This window comes from Cyanistes caeruleus, chromosome 9 (assembly GCF_971803275.1).
Source record: "Cyanistes caeruleus chromosome 9, bCyaCae1.hap1.1, whole genome shotgun sequence".
Lineage (NCBI taxonomy): Eukaryota > Metazoa > Chordata > Aves > Passeriformes > Paridae > Cyanistes > Cyanistes caeruleus.
In genome coordinates, this window is record NC_141709.1 from 15,529,122 (window position 1) to 15,548,276 (window position 19,155).

The 19,155-nt window shown below is 36.7% G+C and overlaps 1 protein-coding gene across 6 annotated transcripts in view; it reads right to left on the reverse strand.

Annotated features, from left to right (window-relative positions):
- Positions 1 to 72: 72 nt before the first annotated feature.
- Positions 73 to 19,155, reverse strand: part of LOC111932727 (putative oxidoreductase ZK1290.5) — a 45,065-nt gene continuing 25,982 nt past the window's right edge. For all 6 annotated transcript variants that reach the window (XM_086841744.1, XM_086841746.1, XM_086841743.1 and 3 more), the window contains 5 exons: positions 13,278 to 13,369; positions 8,017 to 8,199; positions 7,427 to 7,486; positions 5,179 to 5,280; positions 73 to 348 (listed from right to left, as the gene is read on the reverse strand). In XM_086841744.1, coding sequence (XP_086697870.1) covers positions 5,185 to 5,280; positions 7,427 to 7,486; positions 8,017 to 8,199; positions 13,278 to 13,369 — 431 coding nt within the window. In that variant the 3' untranslated portion in view covers positions 73 to 348; positions 5,179 to 5,184. The remainder of the gene's footprint in view (positions 349 to 5,178; positions 5,281 to 7,426; positions 7,487 to 8,016; positions 8,200 to 13,277; positions 13,370 to 19,155) is intronic.

The following is a 19,155-nucleotide window of genomic DNA, read 5'->3' on the forward strand; positions in this document are numbered from 1 at the left end:
ACCCATGGGAGACTATACCAGAAAGTTCTACGAGAGCAGATGCTGAAAGTATTTCTGTATCTGTAACAAAGCTACAAAGAGTAAATTATTTTATTAATTTGTTAACATAAGAGTAAATACAAACAATTTATATTGATTCTTGAGTATACTGAGTACCTAATAGAACAATTCAGATTTATTGTTCAGTTTAAAACTAGTTAATGTTTCAGTTACATCACTTTTCCAGTTTAGAACAATCTGGTTTTAAATTATTCTTTCCACAGGGAATAGGTTAGATGAATTAATTTTCTGTTGATAGTCAGTGTTCAAAGATTCCATATCTTCTTTCCTCAGATTAAAATCAAAAACCTGGTTTGGAGAAAAGAAAAAGTCACAAGAAAATTGCAAAGACTAAAGCACACATTTTTTCAGTAACAGTATTCTATAACTTAAATGGTCTGGTGTTAAGTTCTTGATATTGATAAATAATATTAATTAAATGGCCTTTTGTTTTAAAAGGCAATTGTAAAAAGCTATACTATATTCATTTTTGTGAGAATATGTACTTTATTTTTAGCTCACTAAGCTGAATATATAATTAGGAAAAGCTTAGGTCTGAAGGGAAAGAATTGAAGTAGCTGAGAAAGTGACATGCAATAGTTTGCATGGATATCATTGTATCCAAAACTGTAACACACTTTAATATATGGAGAAATCATTAACAGGATGATAAAACTGCTTATATATATATATATATATATATATATATATATATATATATATATATATATATATAAACATACATACATATATAAGTTCCTACTAGTAGTTCAGCTGCAGAATGCTCCTCAAAGGGCACTGGCTGGCCAAGCCACTATTAGGATCACACACATTCCTCTTGGGCACAGCAACTGAGACCTGCTCCAATCCGTCCATGCCGTGCTCCTTTGAGCAGCACATCCCACAACTCTGGCCACACCTACAGTGCCTTACAGAGGGCTACCTGTTACAACACTGGCAACACACAGTGCAAATACTCAACATTTTCTTTCAAGTGTGTAGGTATCTTACTGGAGGCTGCAGAAAGTTAAAGAAACTAGGTACAGAGAAAGTCTCCTAACACAGCAACATAAAAAATTATCAGGTTGGCTTATCTGTTCTTTTTACCCAATGCACAATAGTGAGAGGTGAGCTTCAAAGCTTTGGGAGGCAATGTGGAAAGAGTTAACTGCTTTGGATTCAGTCAGTAGCAGCAAGAGCTACACCACCTTTACTCCATTTTCAAAAGCATGGGTTAACCACAGAGGTGTGAATATCATCCAGTTGGCTTGGCCTACTAGATCTGCAAACTTATCAGTATTACAGTTTATCTTCTACCCGTGCTACTCAGAAAATAATGCCTTGGAAGTCATGTTGGGGGGGACAAGTATGATAGAAACACTTCTGCAGCCTCATTAAAAAAAAGTTCCTGAATATTCACTTAAAAAACCCATTTCCATTATCTTCCAATGAAACATTCTTAGGTGCCTTCATCTCCAATAATGTAAGAGATGAAAACCAAAAGGAAGCAAAAAAAATAGGAGAGGGATCTACTCAAAGTCAGTCAGGAAGTTACTCGGCTGCACAGAAAAATGGCATCACCTTTTCCATTGATTTTTAGTTTATATTTTTCTTTTCCTTGTTTGTTTCAAGAGTTTCCTTCCATTAGGAGCCACAGAGCTCCTGCAAAGGCAGCTGACTGCATTTAGGTAGATAGCACTGATAAATTGCATCTTATTTTAAGCAATGGTTTATCTCAACTGAAAAGGAGTGTCCCAATCAGTCACTACCATAAATGACATAATGATAGGGAAGAATTTAGTTTTCTGGTGTATTCCCTGATCCTACTGGCAAGATGATGGGTTACCCAGATGAAATCTATCTTTAAAAGGGTCACTGTAGAAAGGCGAACAAATTTTCTCTCTAGGGGAAGTTTGTTTTAGAGAAATAAAAAAAAGAGGAAGAATTTCAACCCTGGGGAAGAATATGCATATAATTCCAATAATTCACTTGAGGGATAAATTCTGAGTTTAAAACAAAGCAAAATCTTAAAAAATTAACACCTCTAGGCTAACTGACCAAAGAAGAAATAAAATACATAAATAAACTTTCTGGTTTTGTATGTCCAGCACTTTTATACCATTTTGATCTTCTGTGGCCTGCATCTCTTACCATAAATCAATCCTCCCTGCTACTCCTAAATCTTGTTAGTGTTCACTTGCCAATTTCTTATTAGTTGTCTTATTTCTTTGATCAATGTTGGGAATACTTTAGAAAGGTTTATTTAGATGAGGTGATGTGGACTTCTTCTTCAGCAGCCTTTGCTTAAGAAGAAAATTATCACTGCCAGAGTAATGCAAATGTAGTTGTATATTGGAGCATAAAATATGAATCCACTGAGTCTGTCATTCCTTCTGCAACCTTGCCAAAAGAAAGAGGACTTGCACAATGATTGGAAATTAACAAACACGATCTTAAACTTGTGAATGCCACAGTCAAAGGAAGATGCTTCAGTGATCTATCCCAAGGCCACAGGAGATAATAGGGTTTCAGAGTCTCTTGGGCAATTACAGCTTCTGGCAGAAAACAATGGCTATAAGTGAGGCATAATGTGTAAAACTGCTCATCACACTTGGGAGAAAGATAGCTTGGGTCAGCTGAGTCCCAGCACTTAAAATCTTGTGTTGTCTCAAATTACACCTCACTTAGTACACAGCTAAAATTAAACTCTTCTTTAGTTCTAAAAGCACTAATTAGCAGCAATGGAAATGCTAGGAAAGATTACAAAATAAAATAAAGAAAAAAAAACTCACCAAAGAAAAAAGTCCTGAACCAACAGCAATTCACCCTGAATGTAATTAGAAAAGTATGCCACAGCTGCTCCTTAAGAATGTTTTTTTAGTAATACTATACCTGATTATTCCTCTCATTAATCAGTGAACTGCTTAGATACCATGACCTAGACTGAGAAAATGGTGGCATGCCTTCCTCGCAAACGCAGGTGCAGACACCAAAAACATCGAAAAATCTCTTTGACAGAAGGAACACTGAAATAAATTAATGAATTCAAAGCCATTCTCACAGTAGCCTAACACCACCTATGTGGGGCATTTGCAAGAATATCTGTTTTAATTCGAATTAGCTCAGAATAGGGAGGTGATGAGAGAATCAAGTGCAAAAACCCCAAAGTGTTCTAACAAGCATGGGGCTCTAGCCATGTAGCTAGTCCTAACTGACCCTGTTCTGGTAATACTGGAGCTAGAATTTGTTAACCTAGATAAAGATTTGATTCCTTTGACACATCATTTATGTTGGAAGCAGTACGTTGATGTGATGTCTGTTTCTTTAGAGAGAACTAGAGGTGAAACTCCAACTTGTGTTTTGTAAATTCTTAGAAAGTCATCCCTGCCAAAAGCCATATTTAGGGAATATCAGGCAGATGACTCACTTCTAGACCTTGTTTTTACACTGTGAAGCAAGGAGTCCCTCAACAGCACAGTTTTAATTTTTTTTTCATATTGCTAAAGCATTGTTCTAGAAAGAGACTTTTCAAAAGCAGTATGAGCTGATAGCTCCTGGTAGAAAGGTTTATTTCTGGACAATCTTTCCAACTTTCACTAAGTCATAGCCACAGTTTTATGCAAAAGCTAAAAAAAAAAAAAAAGCCTAAAAATTACATCAGTTTTATAAACGAGCCTTACTGTTTGGAACTATGGAATCCCTCATCACAATAGCTGAGTCAGGTACAGAGCTGTTCTTAGACACCTGGAGTGGTATCCCCAGGTATTGGAGGCTCCTAGACTGCAGGCCATGCTTGAAACTAGAAAATAACCTTGCTCTGAAGACTGTGTGTATTTCTCAGAACACCACATGTTTGCAGGTATTAGTGAACAGCATTTCAAACATTATCTTGTTTTTCATACGAATGATTCTAGAGGCAAATCTAGATAAATTTTTTGTGGACAAGTTTACCAGAAAGAACTAGACATTAATTCTGATGATCTGTTAGCCAAGCTGTATAGAAGCTCTACACTTGGAGGACAAACAATGTGGGCTAGAATATGTGATTGCAGTAAGTCACTTCTTGATAAAAAGCTAAGGAGCTTTGTTTCACAATATGACTAAAGCAGAACAGCACTGGGAAAACTGCCTCAGGAAGTCCACACACAATATAAATCATAATCAGATTTTCCATACCTTTCTAGACACAGGAACTCCTAAAATATCAAACCAATGTGACTGCAAGTTGAATACTAAGCCAATAGATTCTGCAGGTATATTGCTCAAAACAGATCTGTGAGCTGCATTTATCCATATCCATCACTCTGTAGTGATACCTATTTTATAAGAAAATCTGAGGAACAGTATAGTCTCTTAATGGGATTTCCTGAACAAACCCAAAATGAAATCTAAACAAATTCTCACAAAAAGCTACAAGAAGCTCACCCCAATTTCCAGTAAGTAATAACAAAGATGTCTTTTTGTCTCATTGAGCTTGCTGCTCATCTCTTGGCCCTGCAAAGAGTTTATTTGGACCTGGACTTGTCTGGAAAGATTTCTACTTTGATTTATGTGCAGGCTAGTAACTAATATGCATAGAACTCTGAGTCAATGCCATAGTAATGCTGTGATATGCATAAAACCTTTTTGGTGATTATATTTTTGATGGAGATTTGCAATCCATTGTACAACATAAATACTGTTATGATAATGGCAGTACCATTTTTATTAATCCAGCTTTTTCTTCTTTATATTTTGTATCTCTCTTATGAAGTACTTGAAAAATTATTTCATTCCCAACACCTATATTGCATGCTATCAAGTAGCACTTTTGCCCTACATTTTTCAAGGAGTACCTCCCCATTTGAATAAAACAGCCTGATGCAGGGTCCGTGGCATAAATAGGAGTCTTTGTATGGACTTCAGTAAACTGAGGAACAGAATTTGAAATGGAAATATAAAATCTCTTTGAGGCTTGTACTGAAGCGCTGCCCTCAAAAATATCTTTTGTTAACATTGTTGCCAATGTTAAACGTTTCAAATCAGTGATAACTACTAGCAAACATCACTATCTTGATTAGATTGTTACTGTAACCTTCCATGAATTGAAATTACATGGTGTGACTCACTGATCCCTGAGAAAGCAAAAACAGCTCCAACCTTGATTCACACAATAGAAGTTGGATCCCAGGAAACATGTCTCCCATCATGCATTCCATTCAGAATTTCAACATCATCTTCTGCTATTGTAAAATCAAACACCTGTGGGAACATATATAAAGTTAACATCATGAACACGGAGAAAATCAACAACCTGATATATATTCTAGTGTTTAACTGACTAAGATTCACTTAAACGTGAGGCCCAATTTTTATATATTTTTTGTTCAAAAAATTCTTCTTATATTTTTTCATAGAAAAATACTCCATCAAGCTGACAGGCTCCATTGGGTCTTTTGCTCCTTTAGTGACTCATTTTTATTTGCAGACTATGTTAAGATGATTTTGTAGCACATTGGCCTCAGGCAAGGATGCAGGACAAGGGGAATATCAAAGCTGTTTTTGACAGCACTCTCTATTATCACTGCCAGAGGTAGGTAAAGGAATACCCTGACTGCAATCTCTTTGGAAGAATGAGCTCAGTATTTCACTTACATCCCAATGGTCAGTTTAGAGTGTTACAGTTCTCTTTCTCAGAACTTCAGAAAAAAGAGAAGGTATCAGGACATTCACAAAGCTAACAAGCCAAAGATTGTCTTCTCTATGACTCTACTTTGACAAAACTCTCACAAATCGCCTAAATACAGAAACAGTGCTACAGTGCCTCCGTACTAACTCCAACTTGAAAGCAATCACCTGTCTTCAAACACAAGTTGTTAGAGCCACTGCTTTCTCCAGTGGCCACACCTGCCATGTGAACCATGGTGTGAGTGCTCTCTTAGCAGGTGGTCTATTGAGACATTATCATCAGGAAGTTGCTTCTGTTCTCTTTGTCATAGCTCTGTGCTCAATAAAAAGACTCTGTGGAGCCTGAACTGTAGCCAAATGAGCTCCTCCCATCTTACATTATCCAGCAACCACTCTTCTGGAATGATTCTTGTATTCAAATCTCAGTGCTCTCTCAAGCTTTTTAAGCTTAAACCAGTCATAGAAACCCTATGTATTATATACTGAGGGTTTAATGAGGACCAACTTGACCAGAAGTGATAGAGAGGCCAACACAGAAACATGAGGGAAACAAGGGAAATGTGATAAACAACACTCAATTGACTGTGCCCATTTCTTCCACTCTCCATCTTAAGAGTTTTAAGTTTGGATGTAACACAGACTCTCAGTTGTGTGAATTGGTGATGCCATAGAGTTAACTCTGTAAAAGGTGAAATTAATCTGGATTTTAAATATTATCAGGGAAAATAAAAATAAAATAAAAAAAAAAAAAGGATTTTTAAACTGGTTTTGTTCTCTGATCTGGTTCCCAATACACTACCACAAGCAGCTGTGCTTGTACCACAGAAGGCAGTGTGTATTTCAGAATAAACAATCAACAGCAGGAGCTGTATAAACGGGCATGGCCACCAGCAGAAATCCTCATTACATGTGTATTGATTCACACCTCCACACACACAGAGAAGAATATAAAAAGCAGACAGAAGTTTCCTGTCTTCTTGCAAAGTTTCTTCCAGATTTGCCGTAAAAGTTCATAACTCTATGATATTTTTGGAAATAAGTTGTGGTTCTGCCTACCCTAAAGAAAGAAGACTTTCAGATTAGAGAAATAGAGAGACAAAGCAAGTAATGAATTAAAACTATTTGGTATTAAAAGGAAATTTTAAAAAGTTGCAGGGGAGAAATCACACTGCCAATTCTCATTCATTCCCACTTTTCTTTGTCCAGCCCCTTCATGCTGGAAGCTTTTCTGCACATTGAGTAGAAGGAGAAGGTAGGGGAAGAGTCAGCTCTGGCAGGACTATGATTTCCTTAGAAGGTCTTCATGTTGGACTTATCCCCAAGTGAGTTTTAAAGCTTCCATAAACTGTTATGCATAGCATCCAAAATCCTTCCATTTGACCTGTGCGCCTATCACATAAAGAACGTAACCATAACCAGATTAGGATGTCCTACAACTAGACAAACAATAAATAGAACTGATAATTACAAAAATCGACTACAAAAGGTCTTCTATGGATTTTTCTTTATACACAGTGATTAGCTCTTCAGGTCTTTTCTGATATTTGGGAGTTACACTTTTTTCCTACATTAGGGTCATTTCATGTTACCATCATTTGCCAATTTTGACTGAGTTACCCCAGTATACTCCTTCCTGGGAAGGAAAATGGGAAAGCAAACCAACATATTAAAAATTCTTACTCAGATGTTAGTCAGACTTGAGTGCATAACCAAATCTTACCTTGCAGTTTTCCTCTATCCGTTCTGCCTTTGTTGACTTTGGAATAGTGACAATCCCATTCTGAAAAGAATTATGTTTCTCATCACTAAAATCAGCAGATTTTAAGAAAATTGTCTATCTTCAAACCATTACGAGAAATTCCTCACATATTCTGAGGCTTTACTTTCATCTTCTGGGGGACACTGAGATTTCTCTATGCCATTTGCAACTGCAGTTATATACAGTGTGTTGATTTCCAACACATTATATGGTGTATATCAACTCAATACACTATTTTGTTGCTTAGTACTTCGTATTGAATGACATAAATGGAATGATGAGGGATACTGCTTGGAACATTAACTTTGGAAACATCTCTTGTTGGGGTGGCTCTTATTCTCTACAACCAGATAATTTCAAATAATATTTGAAATAGTGGCACGATTTGTGTACTACATTCTAAATTTCCAGCACAGACATCAGTTTCCACAATATCAACATATAAAGCAGAAATACCTTCTGTATAAATTCTGTTTTGATGCACAAACCCCAAACTACTTGCCTTTTTTTCCTGAGAAAGGAGACATGTTTTTATTACCACCCTCCATTACCTGTATGCTCCAGCGTATGCAAATCTGTGCTGGAGTTCTGCCATATTTCTTTGCCAGCTGAATGACTGCAGGATGAGTGAGTGCTTCACCTTTAGCTAAAGGACAGTAGCCTTCAAAAACAATATCTCTGCTCCTACAATAATCAACCAGCTCCTGAGGTCTTTGGAAAGGGTGATATTCAACCTTAGATAAATAGAAATAAACTTTTAGTAAAAACCCTGAGAGTACACTTTGTAGAAAACAGCAATGAAAATGAAAAGAATTTTTCTCTTGTTTTAAAAATAGAACATGCATGAAGTCACTGCTTCTGGGAAGTAGATGTAAGGTATCAGTTTTAGAAGATAGATGAAGAGTATTAATCATGTATTTTACCAGTAATTGGCAGAACAGTTAACTATATTTTATGTTTCCCTCAGAAACAAGGTGCAGTTGTCTGCCTGACCTGCAGCTGGACTTTCACTATTGCTCTGTTTTTAAGAAATATATACAAATGCACAGTGGAAGTCAGCATCAGGTCATTTTCATTGGTGCTTTGAGATTACTCTCCCTTACCCGAATCTATGTCCTTTCCTGTTTCTTTACTAATGATTCTTTCTAATGATCTTTGAATTGCCCAGGTGCGGGGAGGGGGCTGTGCAGGGGCTGGGTTTGCAAGCAACCAACCAGAACAATTTGCTTAGGGTGAGGACCTGACCTTGGACACAAAGCCTGTTGGCAAGGATTGCACACGGCAAATCCCGTATTCAGTGGTGTCACCATCAGCGTGTGCAGGGAAGCAATCATGCTGTGGAATGACGTGTGAAGGAGACCCTTTGTAGGAAGGAAGATCATAAATTTCCAAGAACCAGTTAAAAGAGGAAAAGTAATAAACTACAAAGACACAGTAGTTGGGAGAAAAAGAAATTATTGGACACTAATGATTTCAGAGGAGAGACATATTCTGGCATGTAGCTAAAGCCAGAAAAGAAACTCTATAATGTTCCTTAATAAGTTATTTAAATAAGTATTTCACAGTCTATTCATTGTAAGAAGCATACATTACTCTGCATTTAGATCAAAGTGGGGTAGTGTTTTCCTCTACAAAATACAAAATCATGTGATGCATTTTTGTCACTGGTCATCAGCATTGTTCCAGGGATTGAACTCTTACGCATTTTGAAGAAAAATACTCTTCTGAGCAATTACCTCAATACATGGAATCTGGAAAATTTCTTCTGCCTCTAAGAGGACAAATGAACATTTCCTGTTTCTCATCTTTAGTACATGTTGTCTTTTCAGACAACAATAGTCAGGAACAATAGGCTGGCAGTCATTCAACATGAGCTAAGAAAAAACTGTGCCCCTGGAAGGCTGGGCTGAGTCAGCCTAAAGCTGCTATGATCTAAATTACTAGGTGGACTCGGGAACAAGGTTCAAGCAGCAGACATCCATGTCTTCAACCTTTGATGTTTCTTGACCTTTGAGTACCCTTTGTATTTCATGTTTATATGTGTAAGAGCAGTGCTTAGGTCACACAGTTATTCACTTGTTTGCAACTAAGCTGGACATGAAATAGTCTCATTGTGTCTACACAAAACTACGAGGGGAGAAATGGAAGAACAAGCAGGGTGTATTATTAGATTATTACAAGAGTAATAAGCAATTTTAGCAGATCTTCTTTACAGTAAGTATAGCAAATAGCGTAGCTCAGAAAATATTAAATAAAGAATGATGTATTTAGGATCAAATGATGAAACATCTGCGGTGCCTCTACGGCATCATGTGACTTATTCAGCATCTATTACTAATTAAACTGCAAGTAGAATTTACCTGCTGTTCTAGTAAGATTCCAGGCAGCAGAGTTCCAGGTTACATCAGAAGTGCTTAAATCAAGAGCAGTATGCTGAGATACCACCTGCCTGCTTCACAAGCAGAATACATAGCAACAACTATTTTCCACCTGAAAAGATCATACTTTGTGCCTTTCACTGAATCGAGAGACTCCCACATTTTGTGAATTGAATTTTGACACATGCAGTTTTGTGTTGGTAGGAGCAAGTATTTTTCTTCTTAAATATGTTATTAAAATAATCAAATGCATCAAATAAAATAAGCACTTTTGAATTTAATTTATTTTTAATGAAAAAATTCTGGAAGGTTCTAGCAGCAGCTGAATGCAAGGCAGTAGGATCCTGAGCCACAAGAGGCATAAGGTGAGTGGTCAACATTTGCTTCCCCTCAAAATAACAATTCTTGCTTCCTGTCTTGCCCCACCCTTGCTATTTTCATCACCAGACTTTTCTCAGGAGAGGGCTGTCACATGATGGCAGAGGGAGATCTCGATCTTTTCAGGCACTCTACCCTGATTGATTGGCATGTAAAAACTGGCATCTGTTTAACAGAACAGTATGCAGTTCACATTATAGAACTTCACAGCTGCTACATGCTCAGCCACAGGGAACCCCCAACTAAAGCACTGTGTTTTTTACAACAGTCATATCAAGTGGGGAAAAGTTGAGCCTAATAACAACCTCGACACATGGCCCTAGAAAGTCATACCTCAGATGATGGTGCACAGAGGCCTTACTCTTTCCACCCTGCTGTGGTCCTTTTCATGTGATAAAGTTTCTGCACATCTGGAATTCAGTAATTTTCTCACTGGGAATGCTGTCTTCCAATTTTTTCTCTTTAATAAATTGAAATACTGAAAACACTGAAAGTCTATGAATATTTTCTATATAGAGGAACAGTTTAGGTGAGTTTACACACAAAGGGGTTGTTTTCTGATGTCTCCTATGAATTTCTAACTTGTACAGATTTACACAACAGAGCTCAATATAAATGACAATATCAACAACATAACCAAGTCTCTCTGAGGTCATTACACAGTAATTCACACTTCTCCAGGACCGGAAAAATATTGATGAACATTCCTACATGGAATTCATAGAGGAACAGTTTATATTTGGGTTCAGCACATCACTTTAGTAAATGAAACATATATCTTTATTAAATATTTATAAAATATATTTTTTCCTGTAGTGAGTGACAGGGGCAATGAGCCTTCAGAGAGACTTCAAAGTTGAGCATAAATCCAAACTTCCTACTGCCAAGTTAATTACAAAACTCTGGCACATAAACCTGGAACTTCTAATTTGTAAGTTTCACTCTACATGATGCTAGAATAAAGTACTTACCAGTACTTTTAATTGTATATTGAAATTTTAAAAGGTGCTTGCTTAATAATAAATAACTTAGCAATACCATATTCTTGAAAAGACAGGCCTTTCCTACTTCTTTAAAACACATGATGATACTGTTTTTTCCCCAGGAACTGAGAAGAAAGGCAGTACTTAAAACTTGGCTTTTAAAACAAGAATTGCTTATTTCTCCTGCCTTCCTACTTTCTCTTCTTCACAGAAAAAACCCAACTTTCAATTTTAATATCATAAAGGGACTGTTGTAACAGTAAGAACACCCTGAATTCCAAAAGGGAAGTATTTTTTCTCCACTTATTTCTTCAATATTTAGACTTTGTATACAATGACTATTTGCAAATGTTTTATATTTTTCTAAGTCCATTGAAACAGTACACTATTTTATGCATAAATATAGTAAAAAACCTGTACTATAAATTGTGGACAGTGAAATAAGAACTCAGTAGAGCATTTCCAGTCCCAATTTGAATTTAGAAATTCATTATTTATTTGATGGTACTTAAGTAATCTTACCATCAGACTCAGTAACTCTCCAACACTAGGCAAAAAACAGAATACATACTTTTTTGAGGACAAGCTGAAGCACGGTTTATAAAATTCCTTTAACTCTAAAAAATGTATAACTTAATGCTATAACAGATCTATTTAAGGTGGAGCACTTGGCAATGGTGTGGGTTGATTTTTGCTTTCAATTCAGAACGATGCTGTGTACCACTTCAAAGAAATGATTAGCAAGGGCCCTCTCCTGCCCCTCAGTATCACCACCACTTCAACTTCTCGTCTCCTCTTTCCTAGCCTCAGGAAGGGAGTTTTGTCAAATAGCACCAGGAAACAGCTTGTCTCCATGCATGAACACCATTGAAAAAGTACTACTGGACACATTTTGACACTGTGGGTAAGAGGAAATTTCAAAACAAAATCACTATTTCTTCCTTGCAGTGCTTTAGTAGAACACTGAAAAGCTACTATTACTTAACAGGCAGTAACATTTAATGCCAACCTCTAGTAAGTCTTCGTAGATGTGTATTGAAGATGTTTCTTGAACCTTGTTTAAATTCACCAGTTATTAAGCAGTCATCAACTTGCCCACTTTAACATATATTTATTTCAATGGTTTATTTTAAATAATTGAATTTAAATATTTTATATGGTTTTGTGCTATTTTAACATTAATTAATTGTCCTTTCGTAATCTTTAGCATAGTGGACAGCTAAAATCAGAGTTGTTTGGTTCTGATAGTCACACTCTGAGCAAGCCTTGTATGGCTGTTAATGACATTAAACCATAAACAGCTGCCAGAAATCCTGACCACCTGTACAAAGGGGAAAAGCATGTGCCTGCACTCCATCCATTCCAGTTCCCACATCCCTGTCAGCATACACACACTTTCTCTGGCAGGAGGTGGAAGGAATGGGAGCATGAACTTCCAGCACAGCTGTAGGCAGAAACCTGCAACAAGGGAACATTTGTCGAGTGTCCTGGCAGCCTGCCGGTATGGAGGTGGCCGTCCTAGATCTGCCTAGGGCAGCAAAACAAATTCTGCCAGGACTATCACAGCACCTGCCTAAACGAGGAGTTGACTGAACTTACGTGAAATAGGAAATGAGGGGGGAGCAAGGGAAGGGCACCCTTACATGGATATATAATTAACTGAGGTTTTCAGTGTTGCTTACAGGAAGTACAAAAGTTTTTGAACACATGCTTTCTAAAAACTGGTTCTCTCTGAAGATGCTAAATGTTCTGTGATTCTTGAATTTTATTTCTAAACAGTTTTATCATCAAAAAACTGTCACAGGGACCAGTCATTTGTGTCTTGTACCCAGACACAACCAAGTAGCCTGTGAGAAACTGGGTGGGGAAAATATGAGGAAGGACTTCCCTACCCTTCGGGTCATCTTCCTGAATGGTTTTCAATATGTAAATAGAAATGAAAAAAGAAATTGTATGACTAAGGAAATAGTTTGGGTGTTGCCTTTCATGCATAGGAGAGGGGAGGAGGTTGCTAACCAAAAAAACCAAAGTAAAACCCAAACCCAGATATTTCAAATACATGTATGCACTCACCTGATTAACATGTGGAGTAATCACACAGTCCTCCTTTAGTTGTTCAAGATGGCTGATAAGAAAATTGCTTACACCAATTGATTTACACAAACCTAAAGAAAAACAGAACAAGAAAAAGTTTTGGGACAATCCTAACTACTTGGGTGGATGATTTGAAAAATATCACTTTCAAGAGACAAAATTATTTTTCACATCATTTCTGTAGGGTAAAATACCACAAAGAAACACAGAAAAACAGCACTGAAATCTAGTTTGACAGTGTTATCTGAGAGCGTGGTTCTGTCACAGTCACATTAGGAAATCATTTTATAATCTAAACACACTGGAAACTCCCCAGTGTATAAAAACTCCAGGCTAAATTCTGGGAAAGGCTGATGTAGTATAAGCAAAGAACAATTGGACTCCACCAGAATGAAAAGAAGGAAATGGTGTTCCAAGCAGCTTGCCAAAACTAAAGGAAAGTAGAACATTTGCTGAAGACTAATAAGGTGTGAGCAATACAACCCAAGGACACGCAGCCCAAATGAACTGCCTATTTTCTGTTAGATCATTCCAAGATGTTACGTAAAACTCAGTCTAAAATCTTCAATTTAATGAGCAGTAGCTAGCAAGAACCATGAAGCTTAAAAATGTAGCTAGATTTCTCAGCTCCTGTTGACATGCAAATGAAATCAAATGGGACCTAGGTGATATGAAAGCTATTTTTTAAATAAACCTCAGGTGTGCATGCATGTGTACAAATTAAGAGCTGACAGGCCAGAAATCAGATGTCTTCCTTCAAACCTCAGATATGATAAAGGCCAACTCCCAGTCTTGGCCTGCCACCACCCCTCAGCCCTGACTTGCCTGGGATAGTTTGGTCCTTCTGCTTTGCTAAACACAGCTGGCAAGGCAGGCAGCTGGGGCTAGGCTAGGAGGGGTCTCCTTAGGCTGTGCACTCTGGACCATGGCTCAGACTAATTTCTTCAGTATGTGAACTTTGTCTGGATTGATTTGAGCTGCATTTCAGTTTGTAATGCTACAGATGGAAAGTCTGTCTCTGTGTGTGAACACAGAAGTCTGATCACTGTTGTTAAGCCAGATTTGAGCAGACCAATCCTTTAAGATGCACAGACGTGTGTTATCTATATACAAAAAAAAGAAATTACATTTTGCTACTCCTTTGTGAAATTCTGAAAGTGAAGTTACAGCTTACTGCTAATTCATATAAACAGATTGTTAAAGTCCTAAAAAATAAAATCAGCTTTCACATATTTTAGCAGCATAAGCTAAAACATAAACTGCAGCAAAAAAACCTCCACACATACTATCACTTTTTAATGCAGCTTCTTTTGTGGAATACCAAAAGAAGAAAAAATATATTAACAAATAAAATGCCAGACATCTTTCCCTTACAGAAATTATAATTGTTCAAGATGTATAACATAATTAGGTTAAAATCTGCACTATAGTGATTAACATAATTTGTATGTAATGTGCCAGAAGGAGCAAAAGCTGAGCTTTTGACAAACAACCCTGGAGTGTCAACACTAATAAATCATTATGCCACAGCAGTCAGTTGCCACACAGAAAAACATGGTTTTAACACAATGGTGAACCCAAATATTATACACTATTGTTGAAAGCTAAGGAGTTACTAAAAACATGCCATTATTGCCCTTGAAGAACAAAGCTTTCATTTCAGGTTGAAATGAAACAAAATTCAGTCACAGACATGAAATACTACATTTCCATGAAAAGCTTCAATTTTTCCCCCTACAGTATACTCTAAGATATTTTGCTTCTAGCATATTTCTCATAGGAGACTTTGAAGTCTGTTCCATCATGTTAGATTTCCCATCAAGAAATTTCAGGTCAGTTATGTTTTGCATTAAAAGCCATCTAAACCATTTCTATTAAAATCAGTATTATAGTATTCATGTGTTTAGAATGATGTCTCACAGAGAAATCTTAATTTAAAACTGCCAAGAAAGTAACATTTTCCCAGAAAACAGAGAAATAATTAGAATTTCAGTGATTTTATAGAATCAGTATTTTCTTAAGGGAATACACTTAAAACAATTTACTTTCATTAAATACACATACTTGGTTTCGGTGAAGTTAGAACTCTTCATTTCAACTCCATTGCTTTGGTGTTATTTACAGTTTAATATATGAACGTTAAAATGTTTGGACTTTTGCATTAAATTACAATATATAATACAAAAAATAATAAAACAATTGTACACTCTAACTGTATTAAAAATCTTATTTCAATCCATGGTGGAAACTCAAATTCATAATACTGGAAAATAGAGCTTAAATTTGAACAATCACTCAAAGGATTCTACTGTAGAGAATTGCTTCTATTTGCCTGATGGAAGATTAAAACAGTTGCTCTGCATTGTCTAAATCTCTGAAAGACTGCCTTTAAGAAGAAGATTATACAGAATTACTTCCATATTTACATCTTCTGGATTAACTCCTAAGAATGAAGATTTAAGAAAAGATGGATAAGAAACAGAAGGTCTGGTTAGCTCCTGGGCTTTATCTGACAGATTGACACTTGTGACTGTGTCTATCAAACAAGATCCATGAAATCATATCAACAGCAGAAATAAAAAATATGCATATTAAGAAACTTGCGTAAAATGGTCCTGACTCATTGCCTTGAAACAACCTGGGAGATGTAGGGGACACATTTCCTTCTATTTCCTCTCTTGTGGAGCACCAACAGAGGTAAGTTCCCCAGAGCTCCTGACACGGGTCTCAAATACACCAGAACGCTCTTGAAAATGGGGGCCGGCTTTTTATTTTTTGTTGTTCCAATTTAATATCTGTTTAGAATGCTTAAAATCTCATTTCAGACAATTAAGGCACAATGCATGTTGTTACAACTCTTGTGATTGCAGGTGGTTTTAAAGTCCATACTTTTTAACCATTTTAACTAGTCCTGAAGTTCAGGTTTTCTGAGATAAAATATATTGCAATATATTATCTATAATCCCTCTAGAATGTTTGTAAATAAGACATTTTTACTGTCTTATTTACAAACTCACAGAGCTTTGACTCAGGGAGAGAAAGCATCCTTCTTATCTGCTTGAGGAAATGATTGGTCTGGCCCCTGTGAAGCAGATTTTGAGAAAGTGCCAGGTGCAATAAACAAAGAGTTTGCAATTCCCCACTAGCTCCCAAAGGCTCCTGTTATATCTTCTGAGGCTTTGTTCTATTCCTTGCGACTCTGACTTCACAGGCCCAAAGAAAAACATAGGAACACTGGTTCTTTTATGCATGCTAAAAACTGACTGACCACAATGCTGGAACAGAAAATTTCATCCAGCTTTGAAAGCCTATCATGAAACTCTGCAAGACACATCAGAAAACATATGGGCAAAATAACAGTTGATTAGAATGGGGGAAAAAGTAAGGATCTTTTCTATTCTACACAAAAATAACTTGGTCCCTGCCACATTGGTACATTTCATCACACTGTATTTCTCCCAGCTACTGTGAAGCACTACATCATGCTAATGGACTGGTTTGCAATATAGTTGAGTATTAAACTTGAAGTATTTTGTATTGCAACTTAGAGAACGATTGTGTATTTTTATCTTTATTCTGTGTAATACCAAATTATACAAAGTTTGATGGGCACTATTAGTCTTGCAACAGAAAGGCATAATAAACTGTCTTGGCACCAAAACAGTGTTTTAGTACAATAGTGAGCCTTATCTTTCTCCAGCACTACTACAGACTTTTATCAAACTCACGAATACCCTCTGGAATATTAAATGTGCAAAGTTTAGATCAAAAAGATTTTGTAAATTACAAAACTGGATACCGGGTGTGTGGAGCCCATTTTCCTCCCCCTCCCTGCTGCTCTACATGAGTCAGAGCAACAGAGAATTCCCACGTTGAGTGAACAGTGCCCATTCTGTTGTATCTTCTATTCAGGCCACAGAATAAAAACACGAATGGATCTACTTTTCACAAGAGGTCAACAGCAGTCACTGTATCTTTATTAACGAAGGTTGCACAGGTTGGAAAGGTCCACACTCTCTCTGATACGCACTCTGGGTGTAAATTGCACTACTCATACAAACCATACAAGATTTGATTTCAGCATAACTTGCTAAATCAAAAGGCTGAGTGCCCCACATGCAGACTGAAAGCCAAAGCCTTGATAAATAAAGCAGACTACTCTTAGACAGAACCAATGAGGAATTAACTTCTAAATCTGTGAAACAGCACGTGTTCCCACAGCACTGGCTAAAACACAGACACCAGAAGGCTAAGTGCCCCTCTCTGAGACACACAGGAAGACTGTGGTAAAACTGCAAATACACAAATCGTCCTTCCTCCTCCAATGGATTTCTTTTTAGCCTATTCTCTGCCACAGTAGAGGTGCTTGTCTGCAATTGTGTGACCATTACTCCTGCTACACGTCACATGTGAATCATGATAAACTGTGAGGACTAGAGGAGAGCAGCCATGAGTAGGAGCCCAATTGTTAACTTCCTGACTGAAAACTCATTACAAGTAGGCAGTTTCCACAACAGTTAAATGGCTAACTAAAGAGCACAATGCAGCATAGTGCATTAATGCACTCATATTAGTGCATCATAGTGCTTAATGAACATTGCCTCTGATCCTGGCTGCTCATTCTAACTACTTCAATGAAATGTTATTTTAGTTATGTTGACGTATTTTTATCCTTAGAGCTGACATTACAAATCAGACCAGATAAAAAAACTCAATCCATTACATGGGACAAAATCAATTCACTTATTAATTCACTAATGCCACTACACACTGTGATGTGAAAATGTGATCAAAACCTGTCTAGAGGCTAATAAAATATGTACCCCTAAAAGTAGCACTTTGAAAGTATTACAGACAGCACATACTAAGATTCTAAATAGTTTGGTCCCCCTATAACCATGATGACAGAGCTTCCTGAACTGGAATACTTTTGGAATTCTGTATCAGAGAAAATAATGATTCCCGAGTGGTATGAATAACAGCAACCTAACTAATGTTAATAAATCAATACTGATTTAAAATAGTTAAGAATCTAAGACTTTACTTCAACATAAGCAAAACAGATAAATTATGCCTTTTCCACAAATCGTGTACATTATTTATTGAGAAAAGAAAAAGTTATTTTGGACAAGGACTTTCCTTTGAAAGATATTTCAACACTGCCTTCTTCACAAGAGTTCTTATATTCACACTGGGACCTGTTGGCACATCTGTATGGCTGCACAACTCTGAACATCTGCTTTAAATCTTTTTGCTTAGCTTGCTTATTTACAATTTTGACAAAAAGGATTCACTTGCTAGCAGAAAGGGCATAAACCATACACTACAATAAGTCATGAAACAAAGTCTTCTGAAGGTTTATTTTTTACACTTAGAATTACCCATTAAGTCCTTGACATGAAGAAAAAAAAATGAGCAAAACAAATGAACACATACATTAATGCAAGTTTATCTTCATTCTCACTTTTACATCTGCACCAAAAGAACTTTTCCTATGGTAATTTCTTATTTTTAAATAAGATACTAAAATTATGAAGGTTTCGGTATGATCTTTAACATAAATATGTGCAACGTTTTTTTTCCATGTCTTTATTGCTGTCTTATCTGCTAAAGAGGGTGTGGTGCAAAACCAAAATCCTCACCAACCTGCAACCACCTCCCCATGAAAACACATCTCTGAACTGTGCTTCTCATAATAACAACCCACAAGACATCCTCATTTATGCAGCCAGAATATTATCAACATGAAAAAGAACCGTTTCTAGGCAAATAAGTTATGTGCTTTTGCTTATTAAAACTTCAGTGCCACTTATGAACATTCACATCTGACTTCTACCACCATCAACACACTTGAGGC